This window comes from Carassius auratus, chromosome 20 (assembly GCF_003368295.1).
Source record: "Carassius auratus strain Wakin chromosome 20, ASM336829v1, whole genome shotgun sequence".
Classification (NCBI taxonomy): Eukaryota; Metazoa; Chordata; class Actinopteri; order Cypriniformes; family Cyprinidae; genus Carassius; species Carassius auratus.
The window spans coordinates 6674086-6690482 of NC_039262.1; the positions used below are offsets into that span (position 1 = coordinate 6674086).

The following is a 16397-nucleotide window of genomic DNA, read 5'->3' on the forward strand; positions in this document are numbered from 1 at the left end:
TGTGACTTATGTTGCACATTTCACTCAACTAAAATTAGCACATCCATTCTAGGTGTTTGTAAAAAAAGAACTTTTGATTCCCCTGGACTCCTCAGCAAACTCTCACACGGTGTTGTAATGTAACGAAGTAAAAATACTTCGTTACAGTATTTAAGTATTTTTTGGGAGTATCTGTACTTTACTTGAGTTTTTATATTTCAGGCAACTTTTACTCCGATACATTTCCCGTAAGTATATTCATTACTACAAAATAGTCAGAAAAACACAGACTCCAGGAAAGCAGGTTTGACAAATCAGTGGTCTGGCGTTTGCAAGTTAGACTCCTAAAAACACTTTTGCTCATGTGCAAACAAGTGTGCGCCGCTCACAACCACGAATGCTTTCATTTCATTCACTCAAGTCGAGTCTGGGGTGTGCGATATACAGTACGTCTGCGATAATATGGTAAGTGTTGTTGTAATGATGTGCAACCTGACATTAACAAGTAGTCTATATCACAGAATCATACACAGAGTGCATGCACATTAATTTATTAGTCTGTTAAAACTCAATATTCCAGACATTCTAAATCGTAGACGGCAATAATTCTTCTGTATGCTTTTTATATTTATATAATTTAATGTAAGCCTAGTTAACTCAATCTATATCACACAAATATTACCATTTTTCTGCAGATGCATAATCAAATTTAATAATCATTTTATTCAAGTTCAGTAAAGCAATAAGTGACTTACATTTTAGACATAATATTGCTTGTTTTTGCTCAATTTTGCCAACGAAAATAGTTCCAAACAAAGATTACAGCCCTGTATTGCATCTCTAAGCAATGGACTGTGTTTACTGAATGAATCAGCTTTTTGAACAAATCAGTTGAATAAATGATTCAGTGATTTACTCATTAACATAGTCAAATGCTTTGTTTCTGAATTAATCAACTGTTTAAAAGAATCAGTTGAATCTCAATTACTTACTCATTAACATTCACTTGCTGTCACCAACTGGCAGTTTTAATTTCACATTTCAGCTTTTTTTCCCCCCATGTTTTACATTTTCAAATTTCAGTATTCAACGTTTTATGTTAAAAACAAATCATTAAGCCTATATATGAATCTGTAACTGCAGTTTAAATTAATCCATGTCCCATCTGAAATACACAAACTGTTGGCTAAATGCTATTTCAGATGCAGATTCCAGAAATGTTTTCTTATGTTGGAATGAAAGACACTAAGTATCGGATGAAGTGCTTCTTATTCTTACCCAAAAATAACAAAATGGAAGAAATGGTTAGAACTGAACACAATCTTGCTACTCAAGCGATGTATGAACATTTATATATATGGATGACATGCGGCACAAAAACTAAACAAAATATAAACATGAATGTCTTCAAAGGAGATCACCATTAGCTAAACTTGCTTTTACAACAGGATGATGCACAAAAATAATGCACAAAAGGGTCACAAACATTCCTATCTGGCCATGTACACATACTACTCCATGTGATGCTCCAAAAATACAAACACAACAACTAAGAGTCTTAAAAAAGGGATGACTACATTGTTATTCCACCTGAGTCTGTGTTTAGATGCATGGTAGAAGACAGTGGATCGCATTCTGGGATTGAGGCATGTGATATCTGAGGGGTATTGGCCCACCTGAGGTCATGAATATGCTAAGAAAACATCGGCTGACATGATTGAGTAACAAGTCTGCCTAGCAACATTGAAATTCACTGTACAATCAACAGGTGGCATATTTTACTTTTATTATTATTATATTTTTTTTTTTTCTCAATCTGAATATGCCAAGAGAGGTAATAAATAAAGCCAAAGAGCCAGGAGCTAAACGGTTTAAAACATAAATTGTTGTTGCTTTTTTACCCACCAGTGCTTTAATTTTTTTAATTTATTGGCTGGTGGTATTTAAGAGTTATGAAAATAAATGTGAGTGGAAAAACAGTCAAGCAGGGGTTTAAGGTAAAAAAATGCATAAATACTATTACTGGACAAACGTGGATGAATCTCAAAGCCCTTAAACATGTAGCAAAGGTTAACTGCATCTTGACTTGAGAGCTTCAGTAAAAGAGCTAATACAAGCACACACTGCAAATAAATTCACTTTGAGATCTGGACGCAGACTGCAGTTGGTTAGATGGCTCTAATAGAACACATTTAGCTCTATTGCAGCTGTACACAGCTTAATATTGACAATGTGATTTAAGGAGAGCCAATAACGCTTTTCTGCTTTGGCACAGTCACATGGGATCCTACTGCCAAGTACCTACAAGCATTAGCAAATTCAGCAGAGATAGCGTAGCACACACGTCAGTGCTGGTGAGTAACGCTACTAACGTAACTGGTATTTGTCACATTACACAGTAGCTCAGCAGCAGGGGCAGACTAGGACCAAAAAGTGGACTTGGACTCCACCACACATAACGCATCCGCCACGGTTTTGATGTCATTTATTAAAGTATACAATTTGGGGATTTTAACCAATAGGGATACAAAAACCTGTGTGCAGCAGCTGTTAATTTAACGACTCCTAGTGAGCGATACATGCTCATCACGACACAACATTCATCTAGAACTCACACTGCATTCAGTTAACAGATCCATACGAATCATGCATGAAATATAAGTTTATAAACTCAAACGATAGCTTTGTGCGCTTTACAGATGAACTTTGTTTTTATTTATTCGAGATGTTCAATAATAGATTATCTTTAACTCGATAATACAAGTTCATGATCTGATTCATGAACAGATTACTCTTAGCTCGTAGTTGATTGTTTGCACTGGTTTAGAAATCTTGCCGATTCAAGCGTTTTAAACAATTTGCGCGCGTTCGGAGCTTGCGCACTCATTCAAAGCATGCGTTGAGAGCAGCATTTCAGACAATGCGCGTACACAGAATTAATTCATCTTTCGCGTATCGTAACTTCTGAATGAACACATACACACACAATTCTCTCAAATTAATTGTCTCTGCAAGTATTCTCGTAAACACAGTCAGTTATGTTTTAAGTGAACTTGGCCAGCAGTGGCCTGCTGCTCAGAGAAATTCGCTGTACCGGATGAATCTGTCTCTCGCTCTCCATAAATTAGATGATGCGAAAGGGGGCATGTTTCAAGATACGCAATGGAGTAGACCAAACCAAACAAACTAAACCGGGAGGGAAGGCAAAACACTCATGCAAACAAAACACACTCCTTTTCGGCCGCGCGATCAACGCACTCATCCATTTGAAAAATCCAGTCTCTGCCTGTGTCAGTTTGAGTCCTGGTAAAGTTTGAAATCCCTGCCGCCAAGATGCTCCTCTGTTGGTCACGGATTATGAAAAGCGAAACAAATCTATAGGGGTGGTTGGATTTATTCCACACTTTAAAATGTTTATTTGAAGCTTCTTTCTTTTCAGATTCTTATTTATGGCTTTATCATAATAGGCTGCATATTAACTTATTGGGAGAAAACCACAAGTTATATGTGAAATCATACATTTGAGCACTCACATATAGTCAGAATGGCATAATCATAACAACCCGCGAATATTCGACTGTGAGATTGGTAGTCGAATCAGGTTCCTTGAATCGAAGCATCAAATCGTCGACTATTTGGGGTCAGCCCTACTTTAGATTTAGATTTTTAGACAGTATTTTTCACAAATAAATTAATATTTAATACAAATATAATATGTATTAAAAAAAAAAAGTAAAAACTATAAATCAACAGAGCACTCAGTATTCTGGGAAGTTTGTGTGCATTGGGAATTATATTTTTCAAATAAAGCCAGGGTAACTCATTTTACACAGCACAGCAAGTGTAAATTATATGAATATGACAGTGGGCAAATGCATAAAGTGCAGTGTAATTTAAAATCACGAGTTTAAAGTTTAAAGCATTCAATTCACACAGACTGACCATCACACAGAGAACACGCGATAATGCAGGATACACATACATTTGAGCTCGACTCCAGCTTTGCATGGTTTGTGAAATTAAATGTTCATTAGTCATTCAAAGATTTGTTTAAATTATATAAATGCATATTTGCTTAATGCTGACGGCAAACGAGAAAATATAATGTTTGCCTTTCTATCACTAAGAGGCCTAATATAAAATAAATTGTTATAATACTTTCTGTATACATTAATTCCTTTGTTTAACCGTTCTGATTATTAGACAGACTATCCGTATTAGACAGAACTGTTAACGCCGACAATAAACAAGAGAGAGTGTGCTGTCAAAATAAAAGTCCCGCCTCGAACACATCGACCAAGCAGAAAAACTTATCGGCCAATGCCGATATTTGGAAAAATGCCGAAATAGGCCGATATATCGGTCCACCACTACTTTTAATAAATCAAACTTAATAATCTTAGTAATCAAACATGCTGTCAGAATTTAGTTTTATTCAGATTTTCTTTTTACCAACTTTAGTTTTCATTTCATTAAATGTTAATCAAAAGCATCTCTAATTTATTGATTTTATAAAAAAAATATTTATTTTAGTGTATGTATTTATCTTACATAAATGTAGCTTTGTTCCAAATTAGTGTAACTAACTACTGCTCAAAAGTGCAGCTTGACTGTAGCAGAACTACTTTAAAATTATGATTAGCTTGTGTTCCCAACACTGGCACAAAGTAACAAAATGTAAACCTAGTCTCTAATAAGGGAGAAAGTGGACACATAAGGAAGGAAGAGAGGACCAAAGGGATCAGATGTGAGAAGAAAGCTGCAAGGCAGATGAAAAGAGAGAGAAATGAAAATCTCAAAGGCAAAACTCCTTTGTTGAAGACTCCTCTGCCCCAAGGCCTCAGGAGATGATCAGAAATTTCTCTATGTTCCCCAAAGCTTCTGTCTGCAGGGTCTGAGAGATTAAAACAAAAATCTCACAATAAACAGCATTTTACATCATTCATTCAATACTTTTTGGATTGCAACAGTCAGAGGACTTGGACTGCAAGGCTATCTGCACATCAGCAAAGTATGCATAATTAACATTGCTTTGCATAATTAACTCCCGTGCTACCAGGTAATTAATAGGCAGTATTAAGGCCACAGAGTCTGAAGCTTCCTGTGGTGATAACAGGAGCCCAGAGCTGTGACTAGATAACTTTCCATAGCTAGATTTGTGAGACAAAGAACTGAAGGTCATGGAAAATGGCAACAGTCGCCATTTCTGCACTGCTTGAATAAATATTATTTCACAAAATGCCTTTTCTTCATTCTCAGATACAAAAAGAGAACCAAGCTGTGGAAAATACAGCAAACTCTAATTGTGGTACTTTGGTGGTGGAAAAAAAAATTCTGGGTGGGAGGGAAAACTTATTTTATATATTTTTTTCATTTTTCTTTTTTTTCTTTCCTCTCGCAAATATATATTCGATCTCTCTTTTCCTGTTTATGCATCCCGGTATGCATCAAGAACCGCGGTACCACCGGTTCTTGACTAAACGTGGTACTGTGACATTTTCATTTTTTTAGTACTGACTTGTACCGGGTCTTTTGAGAACACTATTATGCACAGGAAACCAGACAAGCCCAGAATATGAACAAAGGGGTCATATGATGTTGCTAAAAAGAACATTATTTTGTGTATTTGATGTAAAGAAATGTGTTTATGCAGTTAAAAGTTTAAAACACATTATTTCCCACATACTGTACATTAATTTGTCTCTATGCCCCGCCTTTTACAAAGCTCATCATTCTGAAATGCGAGGTGTGCTCTAATTGGCCAGCTATCCAGTGGGTTGTGACTGGACGAATACGTCAGACGAGATGGAAATGTTACGCCCCTCACCATATGGTGATGACGTGTGTGCCGGCACGACAAGACAAAAACAAAAAAAACCATTACAAACTAAGCATTTTTTGCATCCAGAGGGGACATAATTATGGATTATAATGACTTATACTGTCTTATTACACGTTCCATTACATATCGTGCTGCGAAAACCTAAAACCATGTCTGCATTGTGATCGGACAAACAACTAGCTCTACACAGCTCAAGGCGAAAGTAAAATCACTTAATTTGGCCTTCTCAAAGTAGATGCATTTAGGAATCTTTAAGATTACTTACAAAAGAACAGCAACGCATTTTATGGACAACCGTTTCGTGAACCTAGGAGAGAAGGTCAAAATGTAAAATTTGTTCTTTTTACATCACAGTCTTATATTAAGCAACGTTAAAATACAAATTTTCTATGAAACACTACATTGTGGACATACAGAGCTGTATAAACCACCACAAGCTGTAAAAGCTTTGGAAAATCTCAAAAGGCGAACCAAGCTGTAAAGTAAATAGGATCAACAATCAAATCAAACCCAACTGGTTTTGCCAGGAAACGCAAATATCTTTGTGAGAGAATGCAAAGTTTGAGGGAATATTAAACTCTTATTTTTTCCCCTAATTTTTAATTTTTTTAATTGTTAATTGTGTAAACTTCAACTTTATCTTCATTAACTGAAACCTGAAAAAAAAAAAAATGAAATACACCTAAAAATGCTGTGTGTAAATGCCAATAACTTCTAATACTAAAATTACCAAAGCTGAAAAAAAAACCTGATAAAAATAAAATATATAAAATATAGTTTGTATAGTAAACTTTGCCAAAAATCTAACTGTGACATTCATATTTATTCTATACATCAGTAAAACACCATTTTCCTATAATGAAAGCCTGACTGAATAGAAATCAGCTTGCTGCAATGGATACAAACAATCCTTTCAAAAGCTTCCTTGCCTCAAACACACAGTATGCAGTTCACAGAATGACCTTACTATTGTGATACACAGTAGAAAAGAAAACCGCTCAATATGCATCAGCTCAGGACTCACAGATCCACCATATCTCAAAAAGACAAGCAGAGTCCAGTCCACAAAACAAAGCATCATCTGTTTCTAATGGCAAAATAACCTCAGCAATGAACTGCTCTGACACGCTGAGAACATTGAGCTCAGTGTGGGGAATGACCCCCCGCTGTGATCGTGCCAGGGTCTCAGACAGCAGAGGAAAAAAGGCTGAAAGCGACACGTGTATGTACACATGCACACGCAACCACTGCAGATAAATGGATTTCATGCAGACTGTTATACACAAGCCGAGGCACCTCCTCCTAAACCTAATCAGAGGTAACCCAGACTCTCACTCTCATAAACAACATGCATACCAAACAAAACCCCTGTGAGTGGGCCCCGTTTGCTAAATTACAATTAATTGAGCACAATAGGCTGAGTCTGGCTCCAAATGTGACCTCACTAACTGGGCAGAGAACAGAACACAATTAAGTTCTGCAGAGCTCACTAGCACTAAAAAAAAAACAGTGAAAGACCATTTACTAATTAGACTGTTTTTAACAGATTTAAATAGTGTCTAACTTAGAATAAAAGCACAAAGTGCAGCATCAGTGTTCTTACAGTAAAGCAGCAAGCCATGTGCGTTACAGCGTTTTTAACAGCGACATTGGCTGAGGTTACTGTGGTACAAAATCACTGATGCACATCCTGGAACTTTTCAAATAATGTTAATTTTAATATGATATCTAATCTGAAATAACAGTAATATGACACCAATATACTACTATAATAACAATAATAAAATAACAAAATGGTTAAACAAATAATAAACACTAATGACAACTAAAAAAAAATTTTTTTAATAATACATTATTTTATTTGAACATGACAACCAAGAATCATTATAATGACAACAATAATACTTTTTGTTTTTGTGGTTATTATTGTTATAATATATATATATATATATATATATATATATATATATATATATATATATATATATATATTGTCACGGGAGGAGCACAAGACAGACACAGTGGGCGTGGCGTCAGGCCTCGGAGAGGCTTTTATTAACAGAAATCATAAAACAAACAGGGAATAAAAGTGGCAAAAGGGGAAAAGTGTCCAAAATAACAGGGAATCTGGTGTCCTCGTCGTGCTGCGGGGTTCGTGTGGGTCAGGCAGTGTTCATGGAGGAAGGGTCCAGGTAAGGGGCGGAGTCCGGCGGCCGCACGCGCTCCCCTCCTTGGTCCGGGGCGCGAGGGGCGGCGGCTTCCTCTAGCGGCCGCATCTCTCTCGTCAGCCGCGGCGCTGGTAGGGGATGGACGGCCCGGCATCCTGGCCCGTCGGCCGTGTATACGGGTGCGGTTCCCATCCGGATCGCGGGTCCGGCAGCTCACGTCTTGGTGGCGCGGGAGTCCCTCAACGCACCCTTCCTGGACCCACGAGGACACCAGCGTGCATGCACGGGGAAGAGACCGGTCTCCTGAGGAGAGGCGCGTTGGGCTTTTAAACAGCGGCGGTAATGAGGCTCCACTTCCTTCAGGTGTGCCCCATCACACGCCGCCAGCCCTGACTCGTCCAGCGCCCCTCCTCTCACACACCCACTCCAGTCGGGAGCCTGGTGAAGGGCGGCGATTTAGGACGGGGTGCCGGTGACAATCAGGGAGGAGGCAGCTGACTCGTCACATTCCCCCTCCCAAGCGACATCCCCGTCCCCAGGGCGCCACCCACACGGGAGTGCTACCATCCTCAACCAGGCTCCAAACGGTCGGAGTGGGCGGGGCTTCCTCTCCGGGCGGTCCTCCCTCTCGCAGCGCACCAGAACAGGGACAGAGAAACCGGGTTTTAGTGACAGCCTCAACCAACCACAGGGTCAAATGACAATGGAAAAGTCACTTACCCCTTGTGTGGCTGGGAGGCTGTCCCCAGTTTTCCTCCGTCCCAGTCTGGGTTCTCACGAACGTTTGCAAGCGAGAGGGGGTGACGTCACCAGACGTTTCCCAACTGCGCTGTCTAGGCTCCGCCTGCCCGCATTCTCCACCAGTGTCACGGGAGGAGCACAAGACAGACACAGTGGGCGTGGCGTCAGGCCTCGGAGAGGCTTTTATTAACAGAAATCATAAAACAAACAGGGAATAAAAGTGGCAAAAGGGGAAAAGTGTCCAAAATAACAGGGAATCTGGTGTCCTCGTCGTGCTGCGGGGTTCGTGTGGGTCAGGCAGTGTTCATGGAGGAAGGGTCCAGGTAAGGGGCGGAGTCCGGCGGCCGCACGCGCTCCCCTCCTTGGTCCGGGGCGCGAGGGGCGGCGGCTTCCTCTAGCGGCCGCATCTCTCTCGTCAGCCGCGGCGCTGGTAGGGGATGGACGGCCCGGCATCCTGGCCCGTCGGCCGTGTATACGGGTGCGGTTCCCATCCGGATCGCGGGTCCGGCAGCTCACGTCTTGGTGGCGCGGGAGTCCCTCAACGCACCCTTCCTGGACCCACGAGGACACCAGCGTGCATGCACGGGGAAGAGACCGGTCTCCTGAGGAGAGGCGCGTTGGGCTTTTAAACAGCGGCGGTAATGAGGCTCCACTTCCTTCAGGTGTGCCCCATCACACGCCGCCAGCCCTGACTCGTCCAGCGCCCCTCCTCTCACACACCCACTCCAGTCGGGAGCCTGGTGAAGGGCGGCGATTTAGGACGGGGTGCCGGTGACAATCAGGGAGGAGGCAGCTGACTCGTCACAATATATATATATATATATATATATATATATATATATATATATATATATATATATATATATATTTTTTTTTTTTTTTTTTTTTTTTTTTAATTTTAATGGTTTTCAAATGAGGCACTTATATTTATTTAATAAAAATACTTTACAATTTTTAAACATAAAAATACTTTAAAATTTTTTAACATGATTCACCCTAAAATCTTTAGAACTATAATTATTATTATTAATTTTTTTATGTACACTGTTAGGAGGATGATTCTGCAGAATTCCCTAAAGTAGTTCCAAAATGATTCATCAGAAGAATCCTGAGTATCACTATTGGAATGCTACATAAGTGCGGTAGAACCCAGTTCACACAATTCTCACGTCATTAAGCTTTGCACGCTGTTTTGAAAACAGCATTCTCACCTGCATCCTGAGAGTTCAGCACCTCCAGGGCATGCATCATGGCACTGGCAAATACATTGGCATCCTCTTTGCTGCCAAAGTTAAGGCCGTACACCTGCCGTGCATCTCGCCACTGGTGAAACGTTTGTGTGGCCTGGTTGTACTTCAACCCCTTGGGAATGGCACAGTTTATTACCACCTGTTGACAGAATAGAACAGCATATATGCAAATCAATGCTTGAAAATCATATAATTTGAAATGCAAGCCCTAACTAAACTCAGAACAGCTCAGAAGGCTGTAAAGCACTACATGCTGTATCCTCACACAACATAAGTGTTGTAGTAGTCCATAAAACTCCACATGGTCTCGGGGGAACAATGTGACATTGCATACAAATTGCTGCAGCTTTCATGTGAAGTGTTAAAACAAATGTTTTTAAGCATTTTAAAACCTCATCTGTACTGAAGAAAATAAAACCCATGTTTAGTATGGGCAACATAATGTTTTTGCATATGCTTAGCTACTTTTTTCCCTCATGAGATCAAACTGATAAAACTTAAGGTTTCAAAAGTTTCAAGTAAAAAATTCTCACTAAACCACCTCTCTACACAAAGGACAAACATCTTCATTACTAAAAGAAGAACTTGCTCAAAGGTTACTGAGGCCATCCCAACACCAGACAGGTGCTACAGCAATAATACTTCTCGGTTAATATGGTAATCGCATATGGGTTGGAGATACTTAAACATCAAACACTTGACTGGCTCCGTCAACAGGGTGAATCTTTCTCGAGCTTCTGTGGTAACTGGCTGTTTTCCCAGTCATTTCAGTTTCTCATCCTTTGACATCAACGTAATTACCATGAGAAGTGCAACTAATTAGCAAGCTTTATAAAAGGAACTGTGAACTGTAAGCCATCCTGTCACAACTCACAAGTGAAGAAAACTTCTCAGTTTTTTTTCAAACACATTAATGAAACTGAGCAGCAAGAATTAAGACTGGGGCATGGTCTTATATAAGCAACTTTTCTGGGCAACTTTTCTATTGTTTGAGCCCTGCTAGTAGGGCTGTGAATCTCTGGGTAGTAAATTATTCAATTCGATTTACAATTCATAGGTTTTTGATTCGATTCAAGAACAATTTTTGCAAAGTTACACAGCAGCCTTTATGGTTACAGAACCATAGGTTAGAGATTTATATATAAAAAACCTTTGTCCATTGTTCGATGCTAGATTAATGATGCTATGGCATAAAATTAAAAAAAAAAAAAATAAAAAAATAAAGAAAATAAAAAACTTTTAAAAAGTATTATGCATAGGCTAACATTTTGTCAGACCAAGGGTATATATATATATATATATATATATATATATAAAAAAAATATATATATATATATATATATATATATATATATATATATATATATATATATATATATATATATATATATATATATATATATATATATATATATATATTTTTTTTTTTTTTTTTTTTTTTTTTTTTTAAACAAAGAACTTTTCTTATCTTATTTTGAATTTGCTTTAAGAAATCAAATACACTGCTGGAAAATATTTAATAATTTGTATACATTTTTCCTAATGGCAATAGGGCTGGGCGACTTGGCAAAAAAAAAATAATAATAATTTTGATATTTCAAGATTGTTTGACCAATTAACTAAATTAAGAAAGTAATTTATTGTGTATATATTTTGAAAGCACTTAATCGCTATAGAAATCGTGATTCATTTGATTCTTAGCATTTTAAATTGATTCCGGTCCTACATCGACAATTCACGATTTAAAAATCCATGTTTCAAGATCGATGCATCGAGAGAGATACTACTCCAACCATTTTCACAGAAAATATGAAAGCAAATCCTTACTAGCTCATCTTAATATAGTGTTGTTATTGTAAAAATGTGTCTAATAAATGACTAGGCTAATTACTGGCACATTTTCAAGTATATATATCTAAAGACATTGGTCAGCTATATATAGATGGCAAGGCTAAACATAAAAGGTGTGTTGACATTTTTGTGCAGCACTTTGGCGCTTTACTCATCTTGGTCACTAAACCATCATGAATGGCTCATCAACAGATGCCAACAAGTTTCCTGAAGTAATACTGATATTCTCCATCCTCGGATATCACTGTGATAATTGTGCCATTCATGACTTAACGCAACTAGGACTAAAAAAAGGCCTAGCTACTCTTAGAAGCAGAAATAGGCTTTCCACAAAACACTGAATAACCATAAAAAAAAGCAATGAGACATGTACAGTGTCACCACCCCCTCAGCATTTCTGCCATTTGTGTAGCAGGGTGCAACAACCATGGTCAGTGCTGAATAAAGGTTACCTTTAAGTGCACATTATCTTGCACTTCACTAAAAATGTAGAAATGTCCTCACTTAAACAATGGAAGGGAAAAAGGTTTCTTTAACGGTTCATTTCTTCACAGGAAATGAACAAATAAAGAAAGAACCAGGACAGACACTAATTAAATACATATGCACTATACAGCCTGAAGTGAATTATGTGACGTGAAATGGTCTAAATTTAGCACACAAAAGTGCATTTCTATGTTTCTGAACAGAAAAGCCAAAACTCTTTCCAGAAAGTTCTTAAACATGCCTTGTCTACCACTGGTTGAATAAACCGATAGCTCTGCTTAAAACTCACATCACTGGTTGGACCCTTCTTGCTATGCCAAGCTGTTTAAGATGCAAAATCAGAGCAATGTTTAAGGAATAGTTCACCCAAAAATAAAAATTCTGAAAATGTACTCGGCCTCAGACCATCTAAGATGTAGATTTGGATCACTTGTTCATCAAAGGATCATCTGCAGTGAATGGGTACCGTCAGAGTGAGAGTCCTTGGTTGCAATATTAAAAACAGTATTATGGATAGAGGACTTGTATTTCAGCTAGAAGCAATGGCTTTCAGTTAAAAACATCTTATTGACTTATTTAATAAAACCATGCAGTTTTTTTCACTTGAAAAGATAATAACTGATGGACTGGACTACTTGTGGGTTATTGTGATGTTTTTATCAGCTGGAATCTCATTCTGATGGCACCCATTTACTGCAGAGGATCCAATGGTGAGCAAGAGATTTAATGTCAAATTCCTTCAAATGTTCTGAAGAAACAAATTCATCGCCTGAGGGAGAGTACATTTTCAGCAACATTTTATTTTTAGGTGAATTATTCCTTTATACACCGTAAACTCTATTCAAGGCAATCAACCTGAAAATTACTTCTAACCTACTACACACTTGTTTTAAACTGAATTAATGACTAATGCGCTTAAGTGAAAGTTTTTTGTGAAAAATTGTCATAAAAAGAAACCGCTACAAGTGCTGGTCACTCTAAAAAAGAGATGCTTCAACTCCGTGACAATACAGATTTTCATGTACAATTAATATGTGCCGTTTAAAGACAAACACTAACACACAGCCTTCACTGAGTAACCTTCACAGAGAGATTGATTGGCTGCCTATTAACATAGATATAGGGCCCTATCTTGCACCCAGCGCAATTGACTTTGTACACCGACGCATGTGTCATTCCTATTTTGCACCCGCGCAAAGCGCGCTTTTCCCTCCACAGAAGCACGTCGCTAAACTAGTGAATGAACTTGCGCTCCCTGGGCGGTTCAGCGCAAAAAAGGAGGCGTGTTCCGGCGCAAACAATCCCTGGTGCTATTTTCCTGTTCCATTAAACAATTGCGCCACTGACCAGAAAAAACCTAGTCTAAAGTCAGTGGCGCGTTGCGCGTTGTTCATTATGCTATTTTAGGGGCGCATGCTTGACCATAATGTATAGCGTGCACAACGCGCATACACTTTGCTCATGTAATCTACACAGATGCAACAGTTATTTTTGCAAATCATAAATTGTTACACTAAAAAAATATTAACACTTGAGATGACGGAAATCATTGTGGTGTGCCACGAAGATGTGAAAAAATAGGCATAAATCTAGCTTACAAATTATTCAGGCTAATTGTAGTAATTAAGGATCAGACATGTTTGAGGTCATATATGTATATAAGGACATCTGACAAATTGGTTTGTCCGTCAGGAACCAGGAAAAAAAATCGATGAAACAATTGTGGCTATTTCCTCCCACGCTTGTTTAACCGACGCAATTTTGGGTGGGTTTCTCCCATCCCCATACAACACAACTTCTCTGTCTTTCACTGCTCTTACAAGAACATCAGTCTCCTCGGCTGTGAACCGCTCCTGGCGTGCGCCTGGTAAATACGCCATAATAATAGCAATCCATAATGGAGCTTGCGCACCTGCTTTTAAAGGGAATGTTGGATGACGCTCTGATTGGTTTATTTCACGTTACGCCCAAACCACACCTATGAATAATGAAGCTACTTCAGACCAACCCATTTTAGATTTGCGCCGGGCGCAAGAGCCATTTATCCCGCCGGGAAAATAGCAACAGCGCCGAGACCCGCCCACAAACTTACTTGCGCTTCGCGCTTTGACACTTGCGTTTCAGATCGTTAAAATAGGGCCCATAATGGTCTTGGTTATATCAGGATACAGCATACAAATAAGTTCTTGATGTCAGGAAATATAAAGCAGACTTTGCAAGGACATGGCAGCAGCAACTATACTGAGCTTGAAAATGAAAGCATAATCAAAATGATAAAATGGATCCAATTAATAGTTCCATAAGCAAGTATTGTTACTCATTTCAAATGCAAACATGTTTTTGATGCATAGAACCTTAACATGATCACTTTAAAAAGGAAATGTACTGTAAAATACAAGTTAAGCTCTATTGACCACATCTGTGGCATGCTTGTTTGTAAAAACAAATGAAAAAACAAGATCAACAGAAGTCTATATTTTCAATGGAACCACAAAGCTGCTGCTAAACAGCTGCTTTCACATTTAAATAACCCATTTTCGACTTTATTTTTTGTGTTTTGCATACATATAAACAGTTAATTCTGTATTTTATGTCTTTACTGCAACTGATTGGAAATATAAAGCATGAGAATATGAGCTTTTCATTTCTTTTTCTTCATACCTAACTTGTACTAAATCAACCAAATCATCAAATTTAGTAGTTCACTGCATACAAAACATCCTTAATTGTACGCACTAAAATAAACGATCAAATAAAACAGATTTTGATTCAAGGGTCATTTAAAAATAAACTGCAATATTGAACACATTAATATGCCTCTCATAAAAAAAAAAAGTTGGGTAATACTTTAGAATAAGGTTCCATTACAGTAGTTAATGTTAGTTAATGTATTAATTAACATGAACAATACATTACTGTATTATTTATAATACTTGTTAATGTTAATGAAAATAGTTATTCATTTTTTAGTTAAATGCTAATTCACAGTGCATTAACTAATGTTAACAAACACAACTTTTGATTTGAATAATGCATTAGTAAATGTTGAAATTAACATCAACTTAGATTAATAAATGCAGTAGAAGCATTGTTCTTGCTTAATTCATGTTAACTAAAGTAGTTAACTAACATTAACTAATGAAACCTTATTCCAAAGTGTTACCAAAAGTTATTCTATTCATTCAACAAGACTGTATTCATAATGTGAACTTATAGATAATACATTTAATTACTTTGCCTAATTCATTGTTGGCATACATAGACTCATGGAGGACAACAAAAATGCATCACAAGCAATATTCAACATTAAAAGGAGGTTCCTGTTTTTAAGTATAGGGGCATTTAATGAAGTCTCTCCCACCACATACGGGAACTCACAAAATGCACATAAAACGATGAAAGGTTAAAAGGTTGCTGAAGCAGCACATACTTCTCATGTGTGCATGCCCATTTTGCAGAAACTATAGAGTAGATATTTTAGCAACCTCATGAGCTTTTAAATTACATCAATAAAAAGTAAGAAATACAGTCTTTTTTTTTTTCTTGCGGCAGAATTTATTTTTTGAAGTTTTATTTAAGATATGTTAATAGCATTCAAATGCGACCAGGGTTACAATTAATCTCAGCAAATGGCACTTTAAGACAAATGGCTTCCTAACCACAAAATGTACTTGAACAGCACATAAATCATGAGATTTTTAAGAAATTTGCAACCCTTTCCACTTAATGCAGTAGCTAGACAGTTCACACTTAATTCTGTATTATTAATATGGCATGAGAAAGATGCAGCAAGCGCATAAGTAGGGAGGAAAAGTGATTTGTGTATAGGGCTGGGCGATATATCTAGCAATATGATCATGCGCATCGAGTCAGTAAATCTGATTCCCTGATTAGCGGTAAATCGCCATCACCCGCTTTCAAATGGAGCAGCATTTAATAGACAGAGCTGTAGATCACTGACAAGCTACACAATATCGTGTTCATTATTGAAGGCGATTCATCTGGGATAATGAACGTGATATTGCGTAGCTTGTCAGGGAACCAGATTTACTGACTAGATGCGCATGATCATATCACTAG

The 16397-nt window shown here is 37.9% G+C and overlaps 1 protein-coding gene across 8 annotated transcripts in view; it reads right to left on the bottom strand.

Moving 5' to 3' along the window:
* The window catches only part of enah (ENAH actin regulator), a 110911-nt gene that overhangs the window by 37275 nt on the left and 57239 nt on the right, over nucleotides 1–16397 (bottom strand). For all 8 annotated transcript variants that reach the window (XM_026290692.1, XM_026290691.1, XM_026290690.1 and 5 more), the window contains exon 3: nucleotides 9942–10119. In XM_026290692.1, the coding sequence (XP_026146477.1) occupies nucleotides 9942–10119 (178 nt within the window). The remainder of the gene's footprint in view (nucleotides 1–9941; nucleotides 10120–16397) is intronic.